This window comes from Narcine bancroftii, chromosome 5 (genome assembly GCF_036971445.1).
Source record: "Narcine bancroftii isolate sNarBan1 chromosome 5, sNarBan1.hap1, whole genome shotgun sequence".
In the NCBI taxonomy this organism is placed as follows: Eukaryota; Metazoa; Chordata; class Chondrichthyes; order Torpediniformes; family Narcinidae; genus Narcine; species Narcine bancroftii.
Genome location: NC_091473.1, coordinates 40432950 through 40460761, shown reverse-complemented (window position 1 = coordinate 40460761; position 27812 = coordinate 40432950). Strand labels below are relative to the sequence as shown.

Below are 27812 nucleotides of genomic sequence, written 5' to 3'. Positions count from 1 at the left end.
GTCCAAGTATATCCTGAGGTGAGTAAGTAGCTCGTGCGGCGACCGCTGGGGATTGTGAGGTGCATTGACGAACTCACCAGGTAGTGCCAGCGGCGCACCGTAGACCAGCTCAGCTGATGACACCTGCAGATCTTCCTTGGGAGTGGAGCGGATGCCCAGGAGCACCCAAGGCAGTTAGTCCACCCAGTCGGGACTGGTGAGGCGGGCCATGAGTGCCGACTTAAGGTGGTGGTGCAGACGTTCGATCAGTCCATTGGCCTGCGGGTGGTAGGCCGTGGTATGGTGTAGCTGGATCCCCAACCTGTGGCGAGCTGTCCCCAGAGCGCAGATGTGAACTGGGCGCCCCAATCGCCGGGACGCCGAACCAGGCGACCCAACCATGCAACAGTGCTCAGGAGCAGGAGTCGGTGGAGGCGTCTGGCATCGGGAATGCTTCAGGCCAGTGAGTGGTGCGGTCCACTATCGTAAACAGGTAACGGTTGCTCTGGGAAATGGGTAAGGTCCCGACGATGTCCACGTGAATGTGACTGAACCATTCCCGGATGTGCTCGAACTCCTATATGGGCGCCCTGGTGTGCCTGTGCACCTTGGACGTCTAGCAATGGGTGCATGTTCTGGACCAGCCCACGATCTGCTTCCGCAGCCCATGCCATATGAACCGTTCTGCCACCATCCGGACTGTGGACCTGATGGACGGATATGAAAGGTCGTGGATGTGTTGGAAGACCTGCCTGCGTCACTGCTGGGGAACAACTGGTCATGGGGTGCCCATGGAGATATCACATAGGATGGTGCCTTCGACGCTTGGAGTCGGGAGGCCTCGGAACTGCAGGCCTGTGATGGCAGTCTTGAAGGCCCTCGTCTCCTCATCAGACTTCTGGTCCTGGGCAAGCTGGTCGAAGTCGAGGCCGGGCATCAGCGCACAGATGGCCGGTCGCGAGAGTGCACCGGCAACAACATTGTCCTTCCCTGCCTTGTGCTGAATGTCGGTGGTAAACTCCGACATGAAGGAGAGGTGACGCTGCTGGCGGACCGACCAGGGATCCTTTGCCATCGCAAGCGCCTGGGTGAGGGATTTGTGATCGGTGAAAATGGTAAAAGTCCTCCCCTCCAAAAAATAGCAGAAATGCCCAATAACTCGCGGTCGAAGGCACTATACTTGCGTTCCGGCAGGCGGAGCGGGCGGCTGTAAAAGTTGACCATACCCATGAACTCCTGCAGTCCCTTGAGGCTGCCCGGGCGTGGGAACTCCCTGATAGCGGCAACCTTCGCAGTGGCGGGTGTGGCTCCTTCGGCCGTGATGGTATGGCCCAGGAACTGCATGGACTCTTACCCGAACTGGCACTTGGCCGGGTTGATGGTAAGGCCGAAATTGGCCAGCCGAGAGAAAAGGGCGTGTAGGTGGGCCTTGTGTTGCACCTGGTCTTTGCTGACGACGAGGATGTCGTCCAAATAAATAAAGACAAAATCCAAGTCCCTGCCCACAGGGTCCATGAGGCGCTGGAAGGTCTGAGCGGCATTCTTGAGCCTGAACGGCATGTGCAGGAATTCGAACAAGCCAAAGGGGGTGATGATGGCCGTCTTAGGTATGTCCTCAGGGTGCACTGGGATCTGGTGATATCCGGGCACCAGGTCAACCTTGGAGAACACCCTCGCACCGTGCAGGATGGCTGTAAAGTCTTGGATGTGAGGGATGGGGTAACGGTCAGGAACTGTTGCCTTGTCGAGCCGTCGAGTCTTTGCAGGAACGCCAGCCGCTGGAGGCTTTCGGGACCAGGTGGAGCAGCGAGGCCCACGGGCTGTCGGATTGCCGAATGATCCCCAGTGCCAACAGGTGCAAAAACTCCTCCTTCACCACCTGGAACTTGTCAGATGGGAGCTGGCGTGCCTTGGCGTGAACCGGTGGGCCCTGGGTGGGGTTGCAGTGGAACATCCTGAGGTGCAGCGAGGCAGCAGAGAACTGTGGCGTGAGGAGTGTCGGGAACTTGTCCAGGATTCGCTGGAACTCGTCTCTGGGCGTGCTGATCGTGGCCATCTGCAGTTGCTCTGAGCGGGAGGCGCCGAGGCGAATGGCCTGGAAGGTATGGGCATCCACCAGGTGCCTACCTCGAATGTCCACCAGAAGCCTGTGTGTGAGGAGTAAGTGTGCACCCAGGATGGCAGTCGGGAGGGGCGAGACGGTGAACCCCCACGCAAAATTTTGTTGGACGATCTGGAAGTGGACTGTCTTTTCTCCATACGTCCAAATTTCTGTCGCATTGTCTCCATGGAGGGGAGGTCCACAAGGTCCGTTCCTGGATTCGACGGCTGTGGACGGGATGACGCTGATCTGGGCTCCAGTGTCAACAAGGAACCGCCGGCCGCTGACTTAGTCCAAACAAATAGAAGAGGCTGTGTCTTTGGCCAGGTCGTTTCCCTGGAATGAGCAGGGCTGACGACACTTCCGAGCCTTGGCTCCCCAGCGCTGGTGGTAGAAGCAGAGGCCTGGAGCAAATGCTGTGGCCTTGGTTATGCTCTTGGGGGCCCCTGCAGGGGCCCGATGCTCTACTGCAGCACTAGGGGCAGGCTTGGCATGGTCATGCCTCGTGATCTGCTGGACCGCTGAGCCTCCGGGAATCGTGCAAGCCGTAGCTCTTGGGCCTTCTGGGTGACCTTCCTCAGGTCAGTGAAGTTCTCCTGGACCAGCAGCAGCCTGATGTCCCCGGGTATATGGTCGAGGAAAATGCGCTCGAAGAGTGGGCAGTTGGTGTGCTCACCCATGAGCGCGAGCATTTCGTCCATCAGCTCCACTGGGGACCTGTCCCCCAGGGCGTCGAGTTGCAGCATCTGAGCGGCACGCTGGTGTCTAGATGGTCCGAGGGATCCAATAAGCACTCGCTTGATGGTCTCGTATTTGTCTTCGGCGGGTGGGTACTGAACGAGGTGCAGCACGTGTCTAGCGGTGGCCTGGTCCAGGGCAGCAACCATGGTAGAATTTGGTCGTGTCGGACAAAATCTAGCGGAGGTGAAACTGAGCCTCCACATGGCCGAACCAGGTCTCCAGCTCCTAAACCCAGAATTCATGGCTATAGCGCTGATCCCAGGCTCGGTCATGATGGGTTCAAAGACGTTTGAACCAGTCGGGGTAACCAATTGTAGAGGCAGCTACACTGCTCCTGCAATAACACACACAACCAGACGGGTTGAGCTCAGTGAGCAGACTAGTTTATTGCAGGCTGCTGGGCTGAACTTATACTCCCAGCACGGACCTGGCTGAGAACCGCGCTGGAGGACGCTGACATTACCCAGGCATCACGTGGTCCCCCAGCACGGGTTTCTGAGCCCCACGCTGGGAGGAAAGGGAAAACCCCCGACGGCGCCATTTTGGCCAGCTGTCCTGCCACGTGGCTTACAAGCGGGGCCGGATCGCCTGCTGAGTGGTGAGCCACCACAGCTATGTAATTAGTTAATTTGGATGTTTTCTTATTGATTACGTTCATTTTTAAAATGTTTTTGGATCGTACAATATGCAGCAGGCCCTTTTATCCAACTTGTCCATGTTGATAAAATTTGCATTCTCAGCTAGTCCCATTGCCTCCATTTGGCCCATATCTTCCAAATATTTACAATCCATATACCGGTAGCCATTCAAATGTCTTTAGAATGTCATAATTGTACCAACTTCCATTGTTTTTCTGTATCTTCTAGAATCAACTACTCCAGGGAAATGAGCGTTCACTGTATCTAAGACCTTCAGGTCTTATATACCTGTATAAATGTTAAAATGCCTTAACTGTTTTTAATTAAAAAACAATTAGTTGCATATATATTTTGTATGCATGTATATTTTTGTAGTTTTTAATGTCTTGAAGACAGAAACATGTAGAGATTTTGGCAGCTTTGATAATTAGCACTGCACTATGACCCATCTCCTCACCCTTTGCTGTCAGGTTTTTACAGCCATTCTAAGGATGAAGCTTATAGTGAAGGTTTTCTTAAATTGCAAAGAGCAATTTATGGCACCTTGATGTGATAGGTTCAACCAACTTGCTTCCACAATTTCTCATAGGGGCAATAGTGTGAGGCAAATCAACCTTTCTTTGGAGGTTAGAAGCAAGTGTGCCTGACCTGCCATGGACCTCATAAATCTGGCATAGATTGTACATGTCCTCTAACAATATCAATAAAGCTTTTTCCTATTAGGTAGCTAGAGTGCAAGGAGGAAGTAAGAAATATTACCCTGTCTTGTACTGTTTATACTTAGGATGCAATGAGTAATCTGCATTGAAAGGCAAGGAATACTTCCCAATGAAGAGCTGAGACATGTACATCGAAAACGCTTGGATTCAGTCCCTAGCCCATAAAATAGTTGATATGTTGACTGTATCATTGCAGAGAGTCTGTGCCTTCTTTCCAGTGAGAGGCAGAGGCAAGCAAAATCATCAAGGAAACGATGTCTCAATTGTCTCGTAAATCCTGACCAAAGTTCTCTTTCAACATCAACTAAAATAAGAATTGTGTTTGCTTCTATTAGTTTATATCAAATATCATCCAATAATTAGCAACAAGGCTGAAATACAAACTAAACACCAGAAGGACTTATATGACTTTAGAATTATATTCTGCAAAGAAATGAATGCCTTTTAAAGGAGAAAATAAAAAGATTCTTAGAGAGAATGCATTGAATACCTGAATAAGGAAACTCTTCTCTAGATTGTTTTAACCTCCTTCGTTCTCTGGCAGATAATGGACGGTCCTATGGTACATGAAGAAAATACAAATTCATAATGTATTTGAATACCTGAACTTTGTAACAATCCAGTGTTTCTGCTATTTGTCCAATTTTAACAAAAATATTTGAGTTATTCAAATATTAAAAATTACATTTTATTAAAACACAGGTTTATTTCTTCCAATGGCCTCAAGAATAAAACTGGCTTTCCCCTTCCATTTTCAGCTGTGAATTTGAAGTGACAGAATTTAGTGAAATGTATACAAACTCATGCTTGACCTATGTACAATACTTGTTTTTAACTTTTCATGATGCTGAAGGAAAATAGTCAGATTGCAACAACCTGGAACAGGTAAGGAAGGATACCATTCCCCTCCATTTTTCTAAGACATCCATTCTATTTCCATTATGCATCTGATCCAAAAAGCCATATTGTTACCCATGGTGGTTCTTTTCTTTATTTCATGTAGCTTACATCTTATTTCCTCAGAGGAAATAGATCAGGTCGCTCTGGTACTGCTTTGGTCAGCTAAAGGAGGAACAGCTATTTAATATAAATATGAACATTTGTTAGTTTTCTAAGGATATATATTACATTGGTATTTTTTTTTTAAAGCAATATATTTCATTTTTTTTGTTTTGGTTAATTTATTTTCCTCAGATAATTAGAGAGGTTTTTTGAAGTTATTTTGACAGAAATTACTGAAAATCAACCACAGAATAAGGAACATACAAACCTGTGAAACTCTAGTCTCATTATCCTTTGAGTTGGCTACTGATATGGAAGCTCCACTGAAAATGTTATCAGAAATGTTGTACTTCTTTTCATGAACTTTAGTTATATTACATGGTGGAGAAGGCAATTGTCTTGGGGCAGAAACTTTTTCCTGAAACAGTTCAATACAATATTAAAGATCTTAATTATTAAAACACTTTAAGGTGTAAGAAAAATATAGTCTAGGTTATTTTATTTTGTGATTTTTTTTCCAGTTTAAGAGAAAAATTTCCTGCAAAATATACACCATCAATTTGTGTGTGAAGAAATAGTAACCTTAATAAAATAGCTAAAGCTCAATGCAGAGAACTATTTTGAGGTAGGTAAATTAAATATTGCCAAATTTTCTCATGCTTATCTACTCACCTTCTTAGCCTTCCTTAGGAATTCATTATTCTTCTGTCTGTGTTGCTGGGAAACTGAAGGCTCAGATAAGGAACAATGTGGTGGGAAAGGCAGAGGATCTTCTACAGATTGCTTTTCAATATTTTCAGAAGAGATTTCCTAAACAGTGAAAATATTTCAATGAATGTAAGTTTTTATACAACATTACTGAAACACAGCAGTTAGTTCACAATTTTTCAGTCAAATTGCTTATGCTCAATTTACAAAATTCTGCAATAAGGTCCTTAATTTCTTGACAGTTTCGACAGAGCATCTTCAAAAACCCCCAACACAAACCTACCTTTCAAATGTTGGAGAATTTATGTGACCAGTCTGCCATAGGATAAAAAAAAAGGAATATTTAGAATTATTCTGTTTTGACTAATTTTGTTTTTGACATTACTTGCATTTATTTAAAATCTACTATTTGTATTTTTTATGTAAATCTCAAACCTAAAATACAGCAGCTGAATAGTTTGTGGTGATATAAGACAATCGTATGGGATTACAAACAATTCAGTGTATCTTGAACATGAAAAAGTTGCAACAACTATTAACTACTTCACTTACATGAAAACTAATTCCAAGAAACCGATACCCACACAGATGTTAAGATGCAAATATGACAAATCCCATGATCTGGCATATTTTCAAAGTTCACAAGATATAGGAGCAGAAGTCGGTCAATCAGCCCATCAAGTCTGGCCTATTATTCTATCATGAGCTGATCCATCCTCCCACTCAGCCTCACTCCCCAGCCTTCTCTCTGTAACCTTTGACTAATCAAAAACCTAATTCTGCCAGAAATACACCCCAATTTCCTAATTTCCAGAGCCATCTGTGGCAACAGGTTTCACCGACTCATGACGCTCTGGCTAATTTTTTTTTCTGCATCTCTTTTTTAAATAGATGTCCCTTTATCCTGAAGTTATGCTCCATTGTCCTAGACTCCCCTTCCATGGGAAACTTCCTTGCTACATCTACTCTGTCCAAGAATTTCAGTCTCTATGAGGTGCCTCATTCTTCGAGTACAGTCCAAGAGCCAACAAACATTCCTCATATACTAACTCTTTCATTCCTGGTATCATTCTAGTAAATCTTTTCTGAACCCTCTCCAACACCAGCATGTCTTTTCTCAAATAAGGTATCCAAAACTATACACAGTACTCCAGTAAGGTCTCACCAGTGCTTTATAGAGTCTCAACATTACATCCCTGTTTTTATATGCTATTCCTCTAAAAATGAATGCCAAAATTGCATTCACCTCCTTCACACTGACTCAGCCTGAAGGTTAATCTTTAGGGTATCCTGCAAGAGGACTCCCAAGTCCCTTTGCACCTCCGAATTTTGAATTTTCTCCCCATTTAAATAATACTGCCTACCTATATCTTCTTCAAAAGAGTATGACAGTACACTTTCCAACATTGTATTTCATCTGTCATCTCTTTGACCATTCTCCCAATCTATCCAAGTCTCTCTGAAGCCCCTCAGTATCCTCATCACCACCCGCCTTACCATCTATTAAGGTATCTTCTGCAAATTTAGCCACAAAGGCAACCATTTCATAATCCACATCATTAATATACAACATAAAAAGAAGCAGCCTCAACACCCTGCAAAACACTACTGGTAGCTTTTATTTTCACTCTCTGATTCTTGACTATCAGCCAAATGCTCTACACGTGCTAGTATCCTTCCTGTAATTCCATGGGTTCTCATCTTGTTAAACATCCTTATGCGTGGCACATTGGCGAAGGCCTTTGAGTCCAAATACACAACAGCCACTGTATCTCCTAATTGTGATCTCTTCAAAAAATTGCAATAGATTTGTCAGGCATGATTTTTCTTTAAGGAAACATGCTGACTTGGGCCAATCTTATCATGCGCCTCTAGATACACTGTAATCTCATCCTTGACAATCGACTCCAACAGCTTCCCTCCCACCGACGTCAGGCTAATAGGGCTATAATTTCCTTTCTGGTGCCTTGCTCCCTTCTTAAACAGTAGAGTGAAATTCAAATCCTCCAGACCTCCAGAACCAGGCCAGAATCCATTAATTCCTGGAAGATCATTACCAATGCCTCCATAATCTCTACTGCTACCTCCTTCAGAACTAGAGGGTGCATTCCATCCAGTCCGGGAAACTTATCTACCTTTGGACCATTTAGCTTTCCTAGTACCTTCTCTCTCATGATCTTGACTGCACTTATTTATCTTCCCAGAGACGTTTGAGAGTCCAGTATGCTACTAATGTCTTCCACAGTGTAGATTGATTCAAAATATTCCATCAGTTCCTCTGCCATCTCCTTGTCTCCCATTATAATTTCTCTATCGGTCCTATGTCTACTTTTGTCTTTCTTTAGCTCTTTATGTATTTTAAAAAAAGCTTTCAGTTTTTTCTTTGATATTATTTGCTAACCTTTCATTTTTTTGAATATTTTACTTTTGTTTTTTCATAAATATATGTCAAAAATTTCCATTATTAAGTGTATTTCTCTCAATCTCTGTAAAGCTGGTTTTGGATTTTTATTTGGAGAGCAAAGTACATTTTAGATATATTTTTAGGTGTCTTCCCCAGCCAAGTCATTCATTCAATCTCATTAATTTCAGGTGGGGCCGTTTGGTTCCCATCTTTCTCTAAAGAAGAATCTTAATTGGAGAAAGCAAAAGGATGTCCCATTAGCTACTCCATACTTATTTTTTAATTGTTCAAAAGACATGAGATCTTTCCATATAATAATCATCAACATATCTTATTCCTTTGTCATACCATAAATTCAATATCTTGTTACATTCATAGGCAGTAGTGCAATTTTACATTATGATGCCCTCAGTGATATACTTTCTTTTTTTCCCCGATACATTTCATTTATTTCCTGCCATATTCTAATCATATGTATTAATATTGGATTATCTGGTTTCTTTTGCATTGACTTGATATTCCATTTATATGTGTTAAGTCTTTCATTGTCTCCTCTATTGAATTCAGTCCCATTCCAATCCATGAAGGGGGACTGTTTTCTTCAAAGAAAGATGTTAGAAATCTTGCTTGTGCTGATAGATAATATTTCTTAAAATCCAGGTGTCTAAGTCTTTCCAATTTATAATTCCATGTTAACTTTTCCAGTGCAATTCTTGGTACTTTGTTATTCCATAGGAATTGTCTTATACAATTATGTAATAATATAAAGAAATTTTTAGTTAGTGCAATAGGCAACGATTGAAAGAGATACTGTAGTCTTGGCATTACTCTCATTTTTATGCAATTTACCCTTCCTATTAATGTAATCGACAGATTTTTCCATTTCTGTAAATCTTTTTCTATTTTTTTTCTAATAGAGGGGTATAATTAAGCTTACATAAATTCTGGAAATTATTATCTGTCATGATCCCTAAGTATTTAATTCCATCATTCTTCCATTTAAATCTACTACCTTTATGGTATCTTTCATAATCAAAAATTTGCAATGGCATTATCTTACTTTTGTCCATTTATTTTATATCCTGATATTCTTCCATATTTTTCTAATATTGTTTGTAATCTTATCAATGATTTAGCTGGATCAGACATATATAATAGCACATCATCAGCAAATAAACTATTTTATATTCTTCTTGTCCAACTTTGAAGCTCTTAATATCTGGATCTCTTATAATCTCTGCCAGGAGATCAATAGCTAGGATGAATAATGCTGGTGATAGGGGACACCCTGTTTACTCGATCTACTCAAGGGAAAAATAGATGACATTTGAATATTAGTTATAACTTTAGTTTGTGGTTTATGATAGAGAGTTTTATCCAATTTATACATTTTCTACCTATACCAAGTTGTTCCAACGTTTTATATAAGAAAGACCATTCTTGTCGATCAAATGCTTTTTCTACATTTAAAGAAATATTTAGATTTGGATTCAACTTTGATTTTGCGATATGTATTATACTGAATAATCTACCTATTTGAAGAATGCCTTTCTTTAATAAACCCTACCTGATCTGGATGCATTAACTTTAGTAAATTCTCACCCAATCTGTTAGCTAATGCCTTTGCTAGGATTTTGTAATTTGTATTCAGGATTGATAGTTGTCTGTATGACGAGGTTTTTTTAAAAATTTTTTTATTTTTCACACTATAAACCATATTGACCAAGATACATACAGACATTTTTCTTCTTAAATATATATAGTGTCATTTTCTCCCCCTTTTTCCTCCCTCCCTTCCCTCCTTCCCTCAACCCCTTCCCCATTTATTTGAAGTTCAATCTATAAGATACATTAAACCCGTTAAACAATGTTGTCACTTAATAAAAATAAACAAGAAATTTTACTGAGTCAGTTCTTTTCATTATCTTCTCCTGTCCTTTTAGGTAGTGGAAGTCCATGGTAGGATTTCTCTATTGTATTTCATGTATGGCTCCCATATTTGTTCGAATATTGTAATGTTATTTCTTAAATTATGTTATTTTTTCTAATGGAATACATTTATTCATTTCTATGTACCATTGTTGTATTCTGAAGTTGTCTTCTAATTTCCAGGTTGACATAATACATTTTTTTGCTACAGCTAGGGCTATCATAACAAATCTTTTTTGTCCTCCATCCTAATCGAGTCCAAATTCTTTGTTTCTTATATTACTTAGGAGGAAGATCTCTGGGTTTTTTGGTATATTGCTTTTTGTGATTTTATTTAATATCTGGTTCAGATCTTCCCAAAAATTTTCCACTTTCTCACATGTCCAAATTGCATGAATTGTTGTTCCCGTTTCCTTTTTACAGCGAAAACATCTGTCTGATACTGTTGGGTCCCATTTATTTAACTTTTGAGGTGTGATGTATAGCCTGTGTATCCAGTTATATTGTATCATGCGTAACCTCGTGTTTATTGTATTTCTCATAGTTCCGGAGCATAGCTTCTCCCATGTTTCATTCTTTATCTTTGTTTAGATCTTGTTCCCATTTTTGTTTAGGTTTACCGTTTGTTTCCTCGTTCTCCTTTTCTTACAGTTTGATGTACATGTTTGTTAAAAATTTTTTAATTATCAATGTGTCTGTAATCACATATTCAAAATTGCTTCCTTCTGGTAACCTCAGACTGTTTCCCAATTTGTCCTTCAAGTAGGTTTTCAATTGGTAGTATGCAAACATTGTATCGTGAGTTATATTATATTTATCCTTCATTTGTTCAAAGGATAATAATTTATTTCCCGAAAAACAATTTTCTATTCTTTTGATCCCTTTTCTCTCCCATTCTCGAAAGGAAAGGTTATCTATTGTGAAAGAGATTAGTTGATTTTGCGTCAATATTAGTTTTGGTAGTTGGTAATTTGTTTTATTCCTTTCTACATAAATCTTCTTCCAAATGTTGAGCAGATGATTCAATACTGGTGAATTCCTACGTTGCACTAATTTTTCAACCCATTTATATAGTACATGTTCAGGTATCTTCTCCCCTATTTTATCTAGTTCTAATCTGGTCCAATCTGGTTTTTCCCTTGTTTGATAAAAATCTGATAGGTATCTTAATTGTGCAGCTCTATAATAATTCTTAAAGTTTAAAGCCTCCTTGTTTGTACCATTCTGTTAATTTATCTAGTGCTATCCTCGGTTTCCCCCCATTCCATAAGAATTTCCTTATTATTTTCTTTAACTCCCTGAAGAATTTCTCTGTTAGGTGTATTGGTAATGACTTAAATAGGTATTGTATCCTTGGGAAAATGTTCATTTTAATACAGTTTATCCTTCCTATTAGTGTTAGTGGTAAGTCTTTCCAATGCTCTAAGTCGTCTTGTAATTTTTTCATTAATGGATGGTAATTTAGTTTATATAGATGGACGAGATTTTTATTTAGTTGTATACCTAGGTATCGCATTGCTTGTGTTTGCCATCTAAATGGCGATTCTTTCTTAAACTTTGTGAAATCCGCATTATTCATTGGCATTGCTTCACTTTTATTTGCGTTGATCTTGTACCCCGATACTTCTCCATATTCCTTCAATTTCCTATGTAATTCTTTTATTGATATTTCTGGTTCTCTTAAGTATATTATAACGTCATCTGCAAATAGACTGATTTTATATTCCTTCTCTTTTATTTTTATCCCTCTTATTTTATTTTCTGTTCTTATCAGTTCTGCTAGTGGTTCTATAGCTAACGCGAACAGTGAGGGAGATAATGGACATCCCTGCCTTGTTGATCTGCTTAAGTTAAATTGTTTTGATATATATCCATTTACTGTCACTTTCGCCAATGGCCCCTTATATAATGCTTTAATCCAATTAATATATTTCTTTGGTAGGCTGAATTTTTGTAGTACTTTGAATAAATAATTCCATTCTACTCTGTCAAAGGCCTTCTCTGCGTCTAAAGCAACCGCTACTGTTGGAGTTTTATTTCCTTCTACTGCATGAATTAAGTTAATAAATTTACAGATATTGCCTGTTGTTCGTCTTTTTTAAATAAATCCAGTAGTTGGCCAATCTGTTTGATAATAGTTTAGCTATTATCTTATAATCTGTGTTAAGTGGAGATATTGTTCTATATGACACTGGTGCAAGTGGATCTTTCCCTGTCTTTGGTATTACTGTAATTATTGCTGCAAGCTCAACCTTCACTTCAAGCCAAAGCCCAGGAACAATAAAGCCCCCAGAAAGAGGTTCAATGTTGGAAACCTGCAGTCAGACGAAGCGAGAGGAAACTTCCAGGCAAACCTCAAAGCAAAGCTCGACATTGCAACCCGCCTCACGGACCTGTCCCCTGAAACCCTCTGGGATCAGTTGAAGACTACCATACTGCAATCCACTGAAGAGGTACTGGGCTTCTCCTCCAGGAAAAACAAGGACTGGTTTGACGAAAACAGCCAGGAAATCCAGGAGCTGCTGGCAAAGAAGCGAGCTGCCCACCAGGCTCACCTTACAAAGCCGTCCTGTCCAGAGAAGAAACAAGCCATCCGTCGCGCATGCAGTCATCTTCAGCGCAAACTCCGGGAGATCCAAAATGAGTGGTGGACTAGCCTCGCCAAACGAACACAGCTCAGCGCGGACATTGGCGACTTCAGGGGTTTCTACGAGGCTCTAAAGGCTGTGTACGGCCCCTCACCCCAAGTCCAAAGCCCGCTGCGCAGCTCAGACGGCAAAGTCCTCCTCAGCGACAAGATCTCCATCCTCAACCGATGGTCAGAACACTTCCAATCTCTTTTCAGTGCCAACCGCTCAGTCCAAGATTCCGCCCTGCTCCAGCTCCCTCAACAGCCCCTAAGGCTAGAGCTGGATGAGGTTCCCACCCTGGATGAGACATATAAGGCAATCGAACAACTGAAAAGTGGCAAAGCAGCAGGTATGGATGGAATCCCCCCAGAAGTCTGGAAGGCTGGTGGCAAAACTCTGCATGCCAAACTGCATGAGTTTTTCAAGCTTTGTTGGGACCAAGGTAAACTGCCTCAGGATCTTCGTGATGCCACCATCATCACCCTGTACAAAAACAAAGGCGAGAAATCAGACTGCTCAAACTACAGGGGAATCATGTTGCTCTCCATTGCAGGCAAAATCTTCGCTAGGATTCTACTAAATAGAATAATACCTAGTGTCGCCGAGAATATTCTCCCAGAATCACAGTGCGGCTTTCGCGCAAACAGAGGAACCACTGACATGGTCTTTGCCCTCAGACAGCTCCAAGAAAAGTGCAGAGAACAAAACAAAGGACTCTACATCACCTTTGTTGACCTCACCAAAGCCTTCGACACTGTGAGCAGGAAAGGGCTTTGGCAAATACTAGAGCGCATCGGATGTCCCCCAAAGTTCCTCAACATGATTATCCAACTGCACGAAAACCAACAAGGTCGGGTCAGATACAGCAATGAGCTCTCTGAACCCTTCTCCATTAACAATGGCGTGAAGCAAGGCTGTGTTCTCGCACCAACCCTCTTTTCAATCTTCTTCAGCATGATGCTGAACCAAGCCATGAAAGACCCCAACAATGAAGACGCTGTTTACATCCGGTACCGCACGGATGGCAGTCTCTTAAATCTGAGGCGCCTGCAAGCTCACACCAAGACACAAGAGAAACTTGTCCGTGAACTACTCTTTGCAGATGATGCCGCTTTAGTTGCCCATTCAGAGCCAGCTCTTCAGCGCTTGACGTCCTGCTTTGCGGAAACTGCCAAAATGTTTGGCCTGGAAGTCAGCCTGAAGAAAACTGAGGTCCTCCATCAGCCAGCTCCCCACCATGACTACCAGCCCCCCCACATCTCCATCGGGCACACAAAACTCAAAACGGTCAACCAGTTTACCTATCTCGGCTGCACCATTTCATCAGATGCAAGGATCGACAATGAGATAGACAACAGACTCGCCAAGGCAAATAGCGCCTTTGGAAGACTACACAAAAGAGTCTGGAAAAACAACCAACTGAAAAACCTCACAAAGATAAGCGTATACAGAGCTGTTGTCATACCCACACTCCTGTTCGGCTCCGAATCATGGGTCCTCTACCGGCATCACCTACGGCTCCTAGAACGCTTCCACCAGCGTTGTCTCCGCTCCATCCTCAACATCCATTGGAGCGCTTACACCCCTAACGTCGAAGTACTCGAGATGGCAGAGGTCGACAGCATCGAGTCCACGCTGCTGAAGATCCAGCTGCGCTGGATGGGTCACGTCTCCAGAATGGAGGACCATCGCCTTCCCAAGATCGTGTTATATGGCGAGCTCTCCACTGGCCACCGTGACAGAGGTGCACCAAAGAAAAGGTACAAGGACTGCCTAAAGAAATCTCTTGGTGCCTGCCACATTGACCACCGCCAGTGGGCTGATAACGCCTCAAACCGTGCATCTTGGCGCCTCACAGTTTGGCGGGCAGCAACCTCCTTTGAAAAAGACCGCAGAGCCCACCTCACTGACAAAAGGCAAAGGAGGAAAAACCCAACACCCAACCCCAACCAACCAATTTTCCCTTGCAACCGCTGCAATCGTGTCTGCCTGTCCCGCATCGGACTTGTCAGCCACAAACGAGCCTGCAGCTGACGTGGACTTTTTACCCCCTCCATAAATCTTCGTCCGCGAAGCCAAGCCAAAGAAAGAATTATTGCTGTTTTGCATGAATCTGGTATGTTTTGTGTTTTATCAATCTGGTTGATTACTTCCAGGAGGGGAGGAATTAATAAGTCTTTAAATGCTTTATAGAATTCTTTTTGGAATCCATCCTCTCCTGGTGTTTTATTGTTCGGTAGTTTTTTTTAATATATCCTGTAATTCTTCTATTTCAAATGGTTTTATTAATTTATTTTGCTCCTCTGTTTGTAATTTCGGTAGTTCAATTTTAGTTAGAAATTCATCTATTTTGTCTTCTTTCCCTTCGTTTTCAGTTTGATATAGTTGCTCGGAGAATTCCCTGAATTTTTCATTGATCTCCGTTGGATTATATGTAATTTGTTTGTCCTTTTTCCTTAATGCCAATACCATTCTTTTAGTTTGTTCTGTCTTAAGCTGCCACGCTAGAATTTTGTGCGTTTTTTCTCCTAGCTCATAATATTCCTGTTTTGTCTTCATTACGTTCTTCTCCACCTTATATGTTTGTAGTGTTTCATATTTTATTTTTTTATCTGCCAATTCTTTTCTTTTAGTTGTATCTTACTTTATTGCTAATTCTTTTTCTATATTTGTTATTTCCCTTTCCAACTGTTCTGTTTCCCGATTGTAGTCCTTCTTCATCTTAGTTACATAACATATCATTTGCCCTCTGATGAACGCTTTCATTGCATCCCATAGTATAAACTTATCTTTCACTGATTCCGTATTTACTTCAAAGTACATTTTAATTTGTCGTTCAATGAATTCTCTAAAATCCTGTCTTTTAAGTAGCATGGAGTTTAATCTCCATCTATACATTCTTGGTGGGATGTCCTCTAGCTCTATTGCCAATAACAGGGGTGAGTAGTCCGATAATAGTCTAGCTTTATATTCCGTTTTCCTAACTCTCCCTTGAATGTGGGCTGATAACAGGAATAGGTCTATCCTTGAGTATGTTTTATGTCTACCCGAATAATATCAATATTCCTTTTCCTTTGGGTGTTGTTTCCTCCATATATCCAAAAGTTGCATTTCTTGCATCGATTTAATTATAAATTTGGTTACTTTGTTCTTTCTGTTAGTTTTTTTTCCGGTTTTATCCATGTTTGAGTCCAAATTAAGGTTAAAATCCCCTCCTATTAGTATGTTTCCTTGCGTATCTGCTATCTTTAAAAAGATATCTTGCATAAATTTTTGATCTTCTTCATTAGGTGAATATACATGGAGTAAATTCCAAAATTCTGAATATATCTGACATTTTATCATTACATATCTCCCTGCTAGATCTATTATTTCCTCTTCTATTTTGATTGGTACATTTTTATTGATTAATATAGCTACTCCTCTGGCTTTTGAATTATATGATGCTGCTGTTACATGTCCTATCCAATCTCTCTTAATTTCTTGTGTTCCACTTCAGTTAGATGTGTTTCTTGTACGAATGCTATATCAATTTTTTTTTCAGTAAATTTAACAGTTTCTTCCTTTTGATTTGGTTATGTATTCCATTAATATTTAGAGTCATATAGTTCAACATAGTCATTTCATACTTTGTTTATCTTTCCTTTCCGTTTCCTCATCACCACCTTCCCTTCTTATCCATTTCTGCTTTCTATTTTTGAACACATTATAAGACAACATTTCTAAAACATAAAATTTTTCCACTATTCTCATATCTAAAATTCCTTTAACCCCAATAGTCCCTCCCCTTTCTGAGTTGCCCTTTGTCCCTTGTTGGGCAACCACATCTCCCCTCTCCATTTGGATTTGCGAATCCGCTCGAAGCGTCAACTGATTTCGCAGTGACCGTTATTCTTCCCCACCCAGCCCCCCAGAAAAGATTTTATTCTTCATATAAAACAAAGGTCACTCTCTTAATTCCCTCCTTACTTTCTTTCTTCCCTTTCTTTCCCTTCTTAGTTCTTACTTATACTCTATTTTATATATATATATATATATATATATATATATATACATATATATATATAGTTTGTTGTCATTTTTGTTCTTGTTACATCTCTTCATCTCTCTGTCTGTTTTGTAGTTGTTCTGCAAATTTTCGTGCTTCTTCCGGATCTGAGAATAGTTTACTTTGCTGCCCCGGGATAACTATTTTAAGTACCGCTGAGTATTTTAACATAAATTTATAACCTTTTTTCCATAGGGTCGTTTTTGCTGCACTGAATTCCTTCCTCTTCTTCAGGAGTTCAAAACTTGTACCTGGATAGAAAAAAAATTTTTGACCCTTGTATTCCAGTGGTTTTTTGTCTTCTCTTATTTTTTTCATTGCCTTCTCCAATATATTTTCTCTTGTATATCTTAGGAATTTTACTAGAATGGATCTTGGTTTTTGTTGTGGTTGTGGTTTGGGGATAATTTTCTGTGTGCCCTTTCTATTTCCATTTCTTCCTGTAATTCTGGTCTTCCTAGGACCCTGGGGATCCATCATCTTCCTTAAGGCCCACTATCTTTATATTGTTTCTTCTATTATAATTTTCCATTATATCTATCTTCTGAGCTAACAGCTCCTATGTTTCTTTAACTTTTTTATCAGATTCTTCTGATTTCTTTTTTAAGTCATCTACTTCCATTTCTATGGCTGTTTCTCATTCTTCCACCTTGTCTACTCTTTTTCATGATCATCTCTAATCTATTCACTTTTTCTTCTGTACTTTTAATTCTTCTTTTTATTTCACTGAATTCTTGTGACTGCTATTCTTTTACTGTTTCCATATATTCTTTAAAAAAAATATATATCCATGTACTTGCCCTTCCCTTCATCTTCCATTTCTCTGTGTTCTTCCTCCTCTTCTTCTGAGTCCACTACAGGATCTGTGTCCTTTACCTCTGCTGATTTTTTTGTTGGGTTGTTTATTTTATTTTGTTGGGTATTTTTGTTATTTTTATTAAAAGTGTCTTGGTGTTGGTCTTCTACCTCTGGGTTGGTCATCTGTTGTTTCTTTGATTTCCTATTTTTATTCTCTTCCTTCTTGTTCTTGTTATTTTCTATGTTTTCCTGTTGAGAGTCTTGCTGTTGTGTTGTACTTGTCTGTTTCAGCTGTGGAGATTTACTCCTCAGCTGGTCCCCCCTCCCATTGGTGTTGTTTTTGTCTTGTACATCGTGTATGCGCGAGGATCCGCGCATGCGTGGTTGCGCACTTTTGTTTGGCTCCGTGAGCCATTTTTGTAGTCCTGAGTTCGGAGTTTCCACTGACCTCAGGGAGCGGGCTTCTCTCTCCACGGCGGGCCTCCTCGTACCAGTAAGGCCTTCACCTTCCTCCTCCGACGTCCTTCCTTCTTCTTTTCTTCCCGTTATTTTTGGTTTTTCTTTCTTCGCTGCCATTTTCTCCACACTTTCACTTTCACTTTGTTATGGTTTCTATGTTTGTGCCTTTGTTTTTTCTCTATCTTATTTTTACTTTTCTGGAGAGGGCTGGAGTTCCCCTACCGGCCACTACTCCATCACGTGACTCCTCTGTATGACGAGGTTTTTAATGGATTTCTACCTTTCTTCAGTAGCACTGTAATTATAGCAGTTGAAAAGGTTTCCAGGAGGGTTTGGGTTTCCGCTGCCTGATCCAACACATCCATCAAAAGAAGCATCAACAAATCTTTAAACCGCCTATAGAACTCAGGAGGGAACCCATCTTCCCCAGGGACTTCTTCTTTCTTCTTCTTTGGCTTGGCTTCGTGGACGAAGATTTATGGAGGGGTATGTCCACGTCTGCTGCAGGCTCGTTGGTAATTGACAAGTCCGACGCAGGACAGGCAGGCACGGTCAGGGACTTAACAGCTTGTAAAGTACCCAGAGGTGTGTCTATTTCTTCCCTTGTAAAAGGTGCATCTAAGTCATTTTTTTCTCTCTTTTCAAATTTCAAAATGTACTCAATCATGTTGTGATCACTGCCTCCTTCGGGTTCCTTTACCTTAAGATCTCTATAATCACTTCGGGTTGATTACACAGCACCCTAATCCAAAACATGTTCTAATATTTCAGTTTTATTTTGTATTAATGCTTTAAGAAATGCACACTTAAGTAGGTTACCCTTAGCAATTCATTTTGGAGAATTTAAAAATACATATTTTAGGATGATACAGATTTCTAATTGTTGCAAAATTTAATAAAATGACATAAAATTTAATCCATGTACATTTATTATCATTTAGAAGCAGGTAAAAAATGTTACTCTTTATTTGGATACTTATCATTAATAGAGGTTCAGTCATTGATAGGATTCCAAATAGAGAGAGGCAAATTTCTGGACATAAAAGAAATCAAAGGATATGGTTATAGCATAGGAAAATGAAATTGAGGGAGAAGATTATTAAGTTGAATGGCAGAGCTGGTTTCAGTGGATTAATGACTTACTCTTTCTTCTATGTCTAATCTGTACAGATATTTAGGAGTCTGGCCAATAATTTCTGACACTTTGCTGCTGTGACTCTAATTCTGATTGATAAAGTAAGGTTGGACTTTTCAAAGCTTTTAAATTTGAATTATTAAATGAAGCAGACAATAAATGAGTGAATGACTAAATAATTTTCCATTTATATCCATTCATTTATATAAATTAAAATGCATGTTTCCACTCCAGTAGTAACCCAACTACAAATTAAACTTTTGGATCACAACACTGATAGGTCTGAGAAGAGGCTTATAGGAGCATGAATCTCAACATATAGCAATTGACAAGTGCCTATTTATATGCTGTATATTTTATGTTCAGCAAAACCCTTGGGGAATTCAAACAACTTGCAATCTCAAGCTACAGTAAAAAAAAATCAAGGAAAATAAACAAAAATAATTCATATAAATAAGAATAAAATAAAAGGTTAAAAATACACAAGTTTAAAATGATAAAAGCATATGTTCTCTCAAGTAACACATAAATATTTGGTGGAAATGGGAGCAAATATTCAGTCAGTTGAGAGCCTTGGTTGTGTTTTGCTTGTGGCAGCTGTTTGAATAAAGTTGTGTGAAACAGCAATGCAATGGTATTACCCAGGATGAAGACCTGGTTGATGCTGCTCATCATTGACTCTCTTAAAGTGATTCCTTATCCCTGCGGGGTAAAAACTGACCTGGTCAGAGGCTTTATCTGTAAACTTGAGGTGGGGTTAATTATCTATCATGTTATTGTTGTTCTTTTGGGAGCACCATGGAGGGGGAGGAACCTGCAGATGCATTGATAGTTAAATGTTTTCACAGAATGTGACTAAAAGTAAAGTAAAAAGCTTTAAGGTTTATATATTCATGCAAGTAAAGTTTGTTCAGTAAGAAGCAGAGTATTATTTTTGACTTGAAAATGGGAATTGGTAGATGCCAGTTACTGTACAAATGAAATATCAAAAATTATAGTTTAATAAAGAGGTATGTTTGAATTATATAGGTTTTCAACCCATAAACAAGGGTTTTGGAACACTCACTGTTATTCTAATTCCTTCAAATGGTTGCAGAAGTTTTTCTGTAGATTCAAAATTCACCTGCAACAGATAATAAAAAGCAACTAAATATCTCCAGTACCCTAACAGCCATTATAGTTTCATGTTAATTGATGACTTCACCACACTACTGCCATATTCACTTTACTCAAGATTCTGCAAGACTGTCTTTATTCTATTTAAAAATCATGCAAAATTGTCATAACTATGTTTATTTGTGATAAATCTAGTAATAGGAGATAACTTTAGAATGAGCATAGCTGAGCTCTATAATTTGGATATTAGAATGTTTCCCCACAGAAGATAGTAATACATTTTATTTTTCATAAATAAGTTATGTTCTCTTTAAAACAGAAAGTTAATCAAAGAGCTTTAATAGTTCTGTTTTTCTTTTCAGCAGCCATAACTGGTTCTGCAGCAATTTATTTGGAACAGTGATCATCTGAAAATATTTGCTGTTTTATCAGGGACTTCAACACTTGCAATTGATGAACTTAATAAACCCCTCTTATCCAGAATTCAGGAAACCAGCAAAAAAATCAAGAAAAACAAATAAATTGAAATTAATAAGAATAAATGAAAATTTAAATAAGAGTTTAAAATTATAAAAGTCAACATTCTCTGAAGTAAGACATAAATCTTTGGTGAAGAGGGGAGCAAATATTCAGCCAGTGGAGTGCCTTGGCTGTGCTGTTTAAATAAAGTCGTGTTTGAATAAAATAGTGTCACCCAGGATGAAGAGCTGGTTAATGTCATTTGCCGTTGGGGTGCCTCTCTTTATCCCTGATTAGTAAAAGACATCCCTGTCAGAGGCTTTATCTGTAAACTTGAGGGAGGGGAGTTAATTATGTATAATTAAGATGGCTCAAGATGGCTGCACATAGATCCATGGTGGTTTCTTGAGCGGGTTAAGTGGTTAGGACTTAGTTATATGTTTTGTCTGATGTTCATGCATGCTGTTTTGCTTGCTCACGATGGCGGCACGTAGATTTGCAGCAGCTTCCGTGGTAGGCTGAGTGGCATGCATGGGTTGTCTTGGTTAGTCTTGTTTGATCTTGTTTGTCAGATGGAATTTTGGATTGGACCTTGTCTTGTGTTCATGTGCACTTTTTGGGGAAATGCAGTTTCATTTTTATGACAATAAAGTGACTCTGATACTGATAAATGCTAAACTCGCTATCCGGATCCACCAATCCCCATAGGTGCCGGATACCAGAGGTTTGACTGTATTTGGAATTTAATAAGCATTGCTATTTATAGAAATGCAATTAAATACAAAGTATCAAAATCTAATATATATTTGTGCCTGCAACCTCATCGACAAAATAAGCTGCAGTGAATTTTCAGAAATATAACTATTTCTTACCTGCACTTCAAGTGACTGTGCTTTAAATATAGGCTGAAGTAGTTTAAAGGTATCATCTTTTCCATCCAAGCATTCATCTAAGATCTGATCATGAGACCTCTCAACTTTTCCTTCCATCGTTACATCATTGTGTACTTTAGCATTATCAGCCTGAACACTGCCAACAAGCTCCTTGGATTTTGCATTCAGGCAGTTTTTTAAATATGGCTCAGGTTCATCAAACATTTTTTTTCCAGAAATGGAGTGTCTTCTTTCAGGTCCTACAATATCATCAATGTGCACCTTGCTTATTGTAGCTACAGAGTCACCCGAGCTGTTCAAAACTTGCGAGGAAATATTTGAAGAGTTCTCCTCTGGTTGATTGTTATGGCTGACATAATTTGGTTTGCCCTTCTTGGATGAGTTTTCTCCTTTCTAGAACATGAACAACAAATATATTTCTTTTAAGATTACACATATCAAAACTGTATTTACCAACAGATTCTTGAAAATGGGTATATCAAACAAATTAAACTTCAGACTGTTAGTCACAGAGTTGCTATGAACAGAAACAAGGCCATGTTATCCTTTCTTAAGCATTGTGATTGCATCTGATTCCACTAACATGTTCAAAATATTAATGACTCATTGTATTAAAAACGTTCCCCTTAAATATGCTAAAAAAATTATCTTCCTCTTCAATTTAAACCTAGTTTTTGATAGTCCTACCAAGGTGAAAAAAAAAATTCTAATTATATGTCTATTTAATAGATTCTTGAAAATGGGTATATCAAACAAATTAAACTTCAGACTGTTAGTCACAGAGTTGCTATGAACAGAAACAAGGCCATGTTATCCTTTCTTAAGCATTGTGATTGCATCTGATTCCACTAACATGTTCAAAATATTAATGACTCATTGTGTTAAAAATGTTCCCCTTAAATATGCTAAAAAAATTATCTTCCTCTTCAATTTAAACCTAGTTTTTGATAGTCCTAGCTGCTGAAGATCCAGCTGCGCTGGGTGGGTCACGTCTCCAGAATGGAGGACCATTGCCTTCCCAAGATCGTGTTATATGGCGAGCTCTCCACTGGCCACCGTGACAGAGGTGCACCAAAGAAAAGGTACAAGGACTGCCTAAAGAAATCTCTTGGTGCCTGCCACATTGACCACCGCCAGTGGGCTGATATCGCCTCAAACCGTGCATCTTGGCGCCTCACAGTTTGGCGGGCAGCAACCTCCTTTGAAGAAGACCGCAGAGCCCGCCTCACTGACAAAAGGCAAAGGAGGAAAAACCCAACACCCAACCCCAACCAACCAATTTTCCCCTGCAACCGCTGCAACCGTGTCTGCCTGTCCCGCATCGGACTTGTCAGCCACAAACGAGCCTGCAGCTGACGTGGACATTTACCCCCCTCCATAAATCTTCATCCGCGAAGCCAAGCCAAAGAAACATATCACCCCTTCTCATCAGGGAAAACAATCTATTTTCTGTTCATAACTGGTCTTCTAATCCAGCAACATCCTGGTAAATTTCCTTGGCATTTTCTTCAGCCCACTAACATGCTTTATTTTGTGTGTTGACCAAAACTGCACACAATAACGAAATTGTGTAATGTTACAATCTTTTTGTATTCTATGCCCTGGCCTAAGCTAAGCAGGTCATCAACCTTTTTCACCATCCGATTAGTATTGCCACTTACACACCATCTTAAACTCCAAGGTCCCTCTGTTCATCAACATTCCTGAGTGCCCTGCTATTAACTATACTGTATACAGTATGTCCTACTCTTATTTCACTTCTTAAAATGCATCACCTTGCATTTGTTGGGATTATATTCTGTCTGCCATCACTCTCCTCAACTTTCCATCTTTTTTACTTTTTTTTTTACTTTTTCAATTTCAGGATTTCAAGTCAAGTTTATTGTCATTTGATTTTACAAGTACAACTCAACGAAACAGTGTTCTCCAGTGCTTGGCGCAAAACACGCAGAAACACAACCAGACATAACACAAAGAATTAGAATCTATTGTCACAAACAAGTCATGAAATTCTGTGTTTTGCGATAGCATCAGAGTGCAAACATTCACATTATAACCATCTTACAACATTACAATTAAAAAAAGTAAAATTAATAGTGCACAAAAAGTAAGGCAATGTCTTTGGTTCATTGATTATTTAGGAATCTGATGGCAGCGGGGAAGAAGCTGTCCTTGTGCAATTGAGTGCTCATCTTTAGGCTCTTGTACCTTTTTTCCCAATGGTAGCAGAGTGAAGAGAGCCTGGCCTGCGTGGTGGGGGTCTTTGAGGATAGAGGCTGCTTTTTTAAGACATTGCCTCATGCAGATGTCCTTGATGGAGTGAAGTCTGGTGTCTGTGATATCGCAGGCTGAGTAAACAACCCTCTGGAGTTTATTCTTGTCCTGAGAGTTGGCGCCTCCATACCAGGCAGTGATGCAACCAGTCAAAATGCTCTCCATGGTACACTTGTAGAAGTTATGAGAGTCTTTGGTGACATACTGAACCTCCTCAGACACCTCACAAAGTATAGCTGCTGGCGAGCCTTCGTTGTGATTGCATCAACGTGGAAGCTCCAGGACAGAGCCTCAGAGATACTGACACCCAGAAATTTGAAGTACTTGGCCCTCTCCACTACTGAGCGCTCAATGAGGATTGTGTTCTCCTGACTTCCTCCTGAAGTCCACAATCACTTCCTTGGTTTTGCTGACGTTGAGCACAAGGTTGTTATTGTTACGCCATTCAACGAGCTGATCCATCTCCCTCCAGTACGCTTCCTCATTGCCATTTGTGATTCTGCCAACAAGTGTGGTGTCATCAGCAAACTAGTGGATGGCATTGGAATTGTGCCAGGCCACACAGATATGGATGAATAACGAGTAGAGCAGTGGGCTGAGCACGCATTCTTGGGGGGTGCTTGTGTTGATAATCAGTGGGGAGGAGACGTTGTTTCCAATTCATACTGACTGTGGTCTTCCAATGAGAAAGTTAAGGATCCAGTTACAAGTAGGGTTTAAGAGGCCTAGAATTTGTAGCTTCTTGACCAGTACTGAAGGAATAATGGTATTGAAGGCCTAGCTGTAGTCAAATAAGAGCAGCCGCATGTATGAACTGCTGTTTTTGAGGTGATCCAGAGCTGAGTAGAGAGCCAGTGATAATGCATTTGCTGTGGAGTGATTGTAACGATAGGTGAATTGCAATGGTTCCAGACCATTGCCATGATCAGTCTCTCAAAGCATTTCATCACAGTAGAAGTTAGTGTTACTGGGCTGTAGTCATTGAGGCAGCTCAGACTGTTCTTTTGGGTATTGGGATCATCGATGCCCTTTTGAAGCAGGTGGGAGCTTCTGTCTGCCACAATAAGAGGTTGAAATGACCGAGAACTCTCTGGCTACTTATATAGACAAACAACAAATATTCACACAAATAAATAAATAAATTGATATCGTTTTGGAACTATGAGAGCTTTGGATGGTTAGTTTGAGCAGTTCCTTTGGTTGCTCAGCATTCTCACTGCCAATAGGAAGAAGCTGTTTCACAGTCTGGTGGTGCTTGCTCTGATACTCCTGTATCCTTTTCTTGATGGAAGCAGCTTAAAGATGCTGTGCATGGGGTGGAAGGGGTCCTCAATGATTTTGTGCACCCTCTTCAGATCTCCAGTAGATCACAATGATGGGGGAGGGGACTCCAGTGATTCTCTCTGTCACCCTTATGGTCCTGATTTCCATCCATTTCTCTGCAGTAACCCCACCACACTGTGATGTAGCCGGCCAGGACACTGTTGCTGAGCTCCTGTCATAATGGTGGCCAGTAACCTTGCCCGCTTCAGTCTTCTCAGCAAGTGCAGTCGCTGTTGCGCCTTCCTGAGGAGATATTGTGTGTCCATGATTGGTCACTAGTTAAATAAATTTCAAAGAACTTCTCTCCATTACAGAGCTATTGATGTGCAGTGGAGGGTGGTTGTTGCTAGTTCTCCTAAAGTCCACGATCATCTCCTTACTCTTGTGCACATTGAGATTCAGACTGTTACTCCCGCACCATATCATGAGATTGCCCACCTCTTCTCCATAATGTGATTCATTGTTGTTGCTGATGAGGCCAATAACTGGTGTGTCATCTGCAAAGTTAATGACACAGTTGGAGCTGGATATTGCGATGCAATCGTGGATAATTAGCTCGAACAGAAGCAGCAGAGCACACAGCACTGAGGTGCACCAGTGCTTAGCGTGATGGTGCTAGACATTCTGCTACCAACCCGGACAGACTGTGGCCTTTCTATTAGGGAGTCCAGAATCCAGTTACAGTGAGAGGTGTTGAGTCCCAGTGCAGACAACTTCTCCACCTGCTTCTGGGGAATGACTGTACAATCAAACCCCACTTAATTCATTCCAGTTTTTACTCACGCAAGATGAATTTGCATTAAGCAATTAATAGAATCAACGGGAATAATTACAGTGAATCTCCGTTCTTTCAGATTGTCCATCAAGACATAAAAAATGTTTTAAAAACAACTTTTAGCTACATATAATGCCAAAACTGTTGTTAATAAAAATAATGATGATGTTTTTCATTTATTGCATAATTACATCATAACTAAACTATTTCTTAGAAAAATATTTGTCCAAAGTTGACTCCACAGATTTTGATTTTTTTTCCTCATTGTACAATTTCCGATAGCTAGCAATCGCTTTTTCTAAATTGCTGCTGACTTCCATGCTTCTTTCCATGTTAGGATTGAAATTTGGATAAAAATCCTTGGCGCTTCAACAAATTTAATCCTCTTTGAAAAATTTCTGGAAATTTTGGAACAGCATTTTTATCAGCGCTAGCAGCTTCCTCTGTAATTCTTATGTTGTGTCATCCTCTTCGATATTTAAAGCGGTCAAATCAACCTAAACTTGCAGCAAAAGTTTCTGTAACCCCTTGAAACTTATTTTCTTTAAGCATCGAAATGATGTTTAAAGCTTTGATTTGAATGTTTTTTGTACAAAGTTTTATTTGCTTTTGGTTTCAATCTTCAATGCAAAGATGAAGTAACCGTTCCATTTCAATCATTAATGGACATCTATTTTGAGTAATTTGCATGTTTAGCGACACTGATGCAACTTTACCTTGTTCTTTATATTCGTGGTTCTTACTTAAAATTGTGCGCACCGTTCTAGCCCAGATCGTGTCCGATTTTCACATTGCTGGCACTGTCTCCTTGTCGTTTTATAATTTTGTTTTTCTTCTGAAGTAATTGCTTTTCTTTTCCTTTTAATATTATTGTCAAATTCTTTTCGACATTTTGTTTTATCCATATTTAATAGGGAGCACACACTGAGTTTGACTGTCATTTGCGTATATTTTATTTAGGGCTGTTCATAGCATCTACTTTTTAATACGAGTTTTCTAGAATTTCCAGAAAGATCTCATGGTAATTGAATAATTACACACATGAAACACGAAATGGTCGCAGTTTTCCAAATTGAATTTCGCATTGATTGAAGTAGCGTATAATGGGGTTTCCTGCATTTAATACCAATCTGAAGTTGATGAATGGCAGCCTGGTGTATCGTTCTCCAGGTGGGTCAAGTTGGATTGAAGGGACAAACTATAACATCATCTGTAGAATGGTTCTTCTACAGATGAATTGAAATGGGTCCAGTATCAGCTTTGAGGCGTTTCTTCACCAAATGCTCAAAGCACTTCATAATGGTGGAGGTCAGTGCCACAGGGAAGTAATCATTGAGGCGTGTTATTGTTGCCTTCTTTGGTCTTAAACCCAACAGGAAAGATGGACTGTTGCAGAGAGGTGTTGAAGATGTCTGCGAATTGGTCTGTGCAGTCCTTCAGTAGCCAACCAGGTATGTTGTCTGGTCCTGTTGCCTTGTGTGGGCCCATCTTGGAAAGGGTTCTTTTCATCTTGGCCGTGGCTATTCAGGGGGGCTGTTCATCAGCTTTCTTTGGCGTCATCCTGCTCTTCTCATCAAACTGCATAGACGTTCAGTCTGTCCAGAAGGGAGGTATTGTCACAAGGTTGACTTGTGATCTATTATAGTTTGTTATAGACTTATGACGTATTATAGATGTTAGT

The 27812-nt window shown here is 40.2% G+C and overlaps 1 protein-coding gene across 5 annotated transcripts in view; it reads right to left on the bottom strand.

Annotated features, from left to right (window-relative positions):
• nek4 (NIMA-related kinase 4) overlaps positions 1–27812 on the bottom strand; it is an 89900-nt gene that overhangs the window by 10917 nt on the left and 51171 nt on the right. For all 5 annotated transcript variants that reach the window (XM_069937192.1, XM_069937193.1, XM_069937190.1 and 2 more), the window contains 5 exons: positions 21739–22152; positions 20358–20414; positions 5853–5990; positions 5449–5598; positions 4669–4735 (listed from right to left, as the gene is read on the bottom strand). In XM_069937192.1, coding sequence (XP_069793293.1) covers positions 4669–4735; positions 5449–5598; positions 5853–5990; positions 20358–20414; positions 21739–22152 — 826 coding nt within the window. The remainder of the gene's footprint in view (positions 1–4668; positions 4736–5448; positions 5599–5852; positions 5991–20357; positions 20415–21738; positions 22153–27812) is intronic.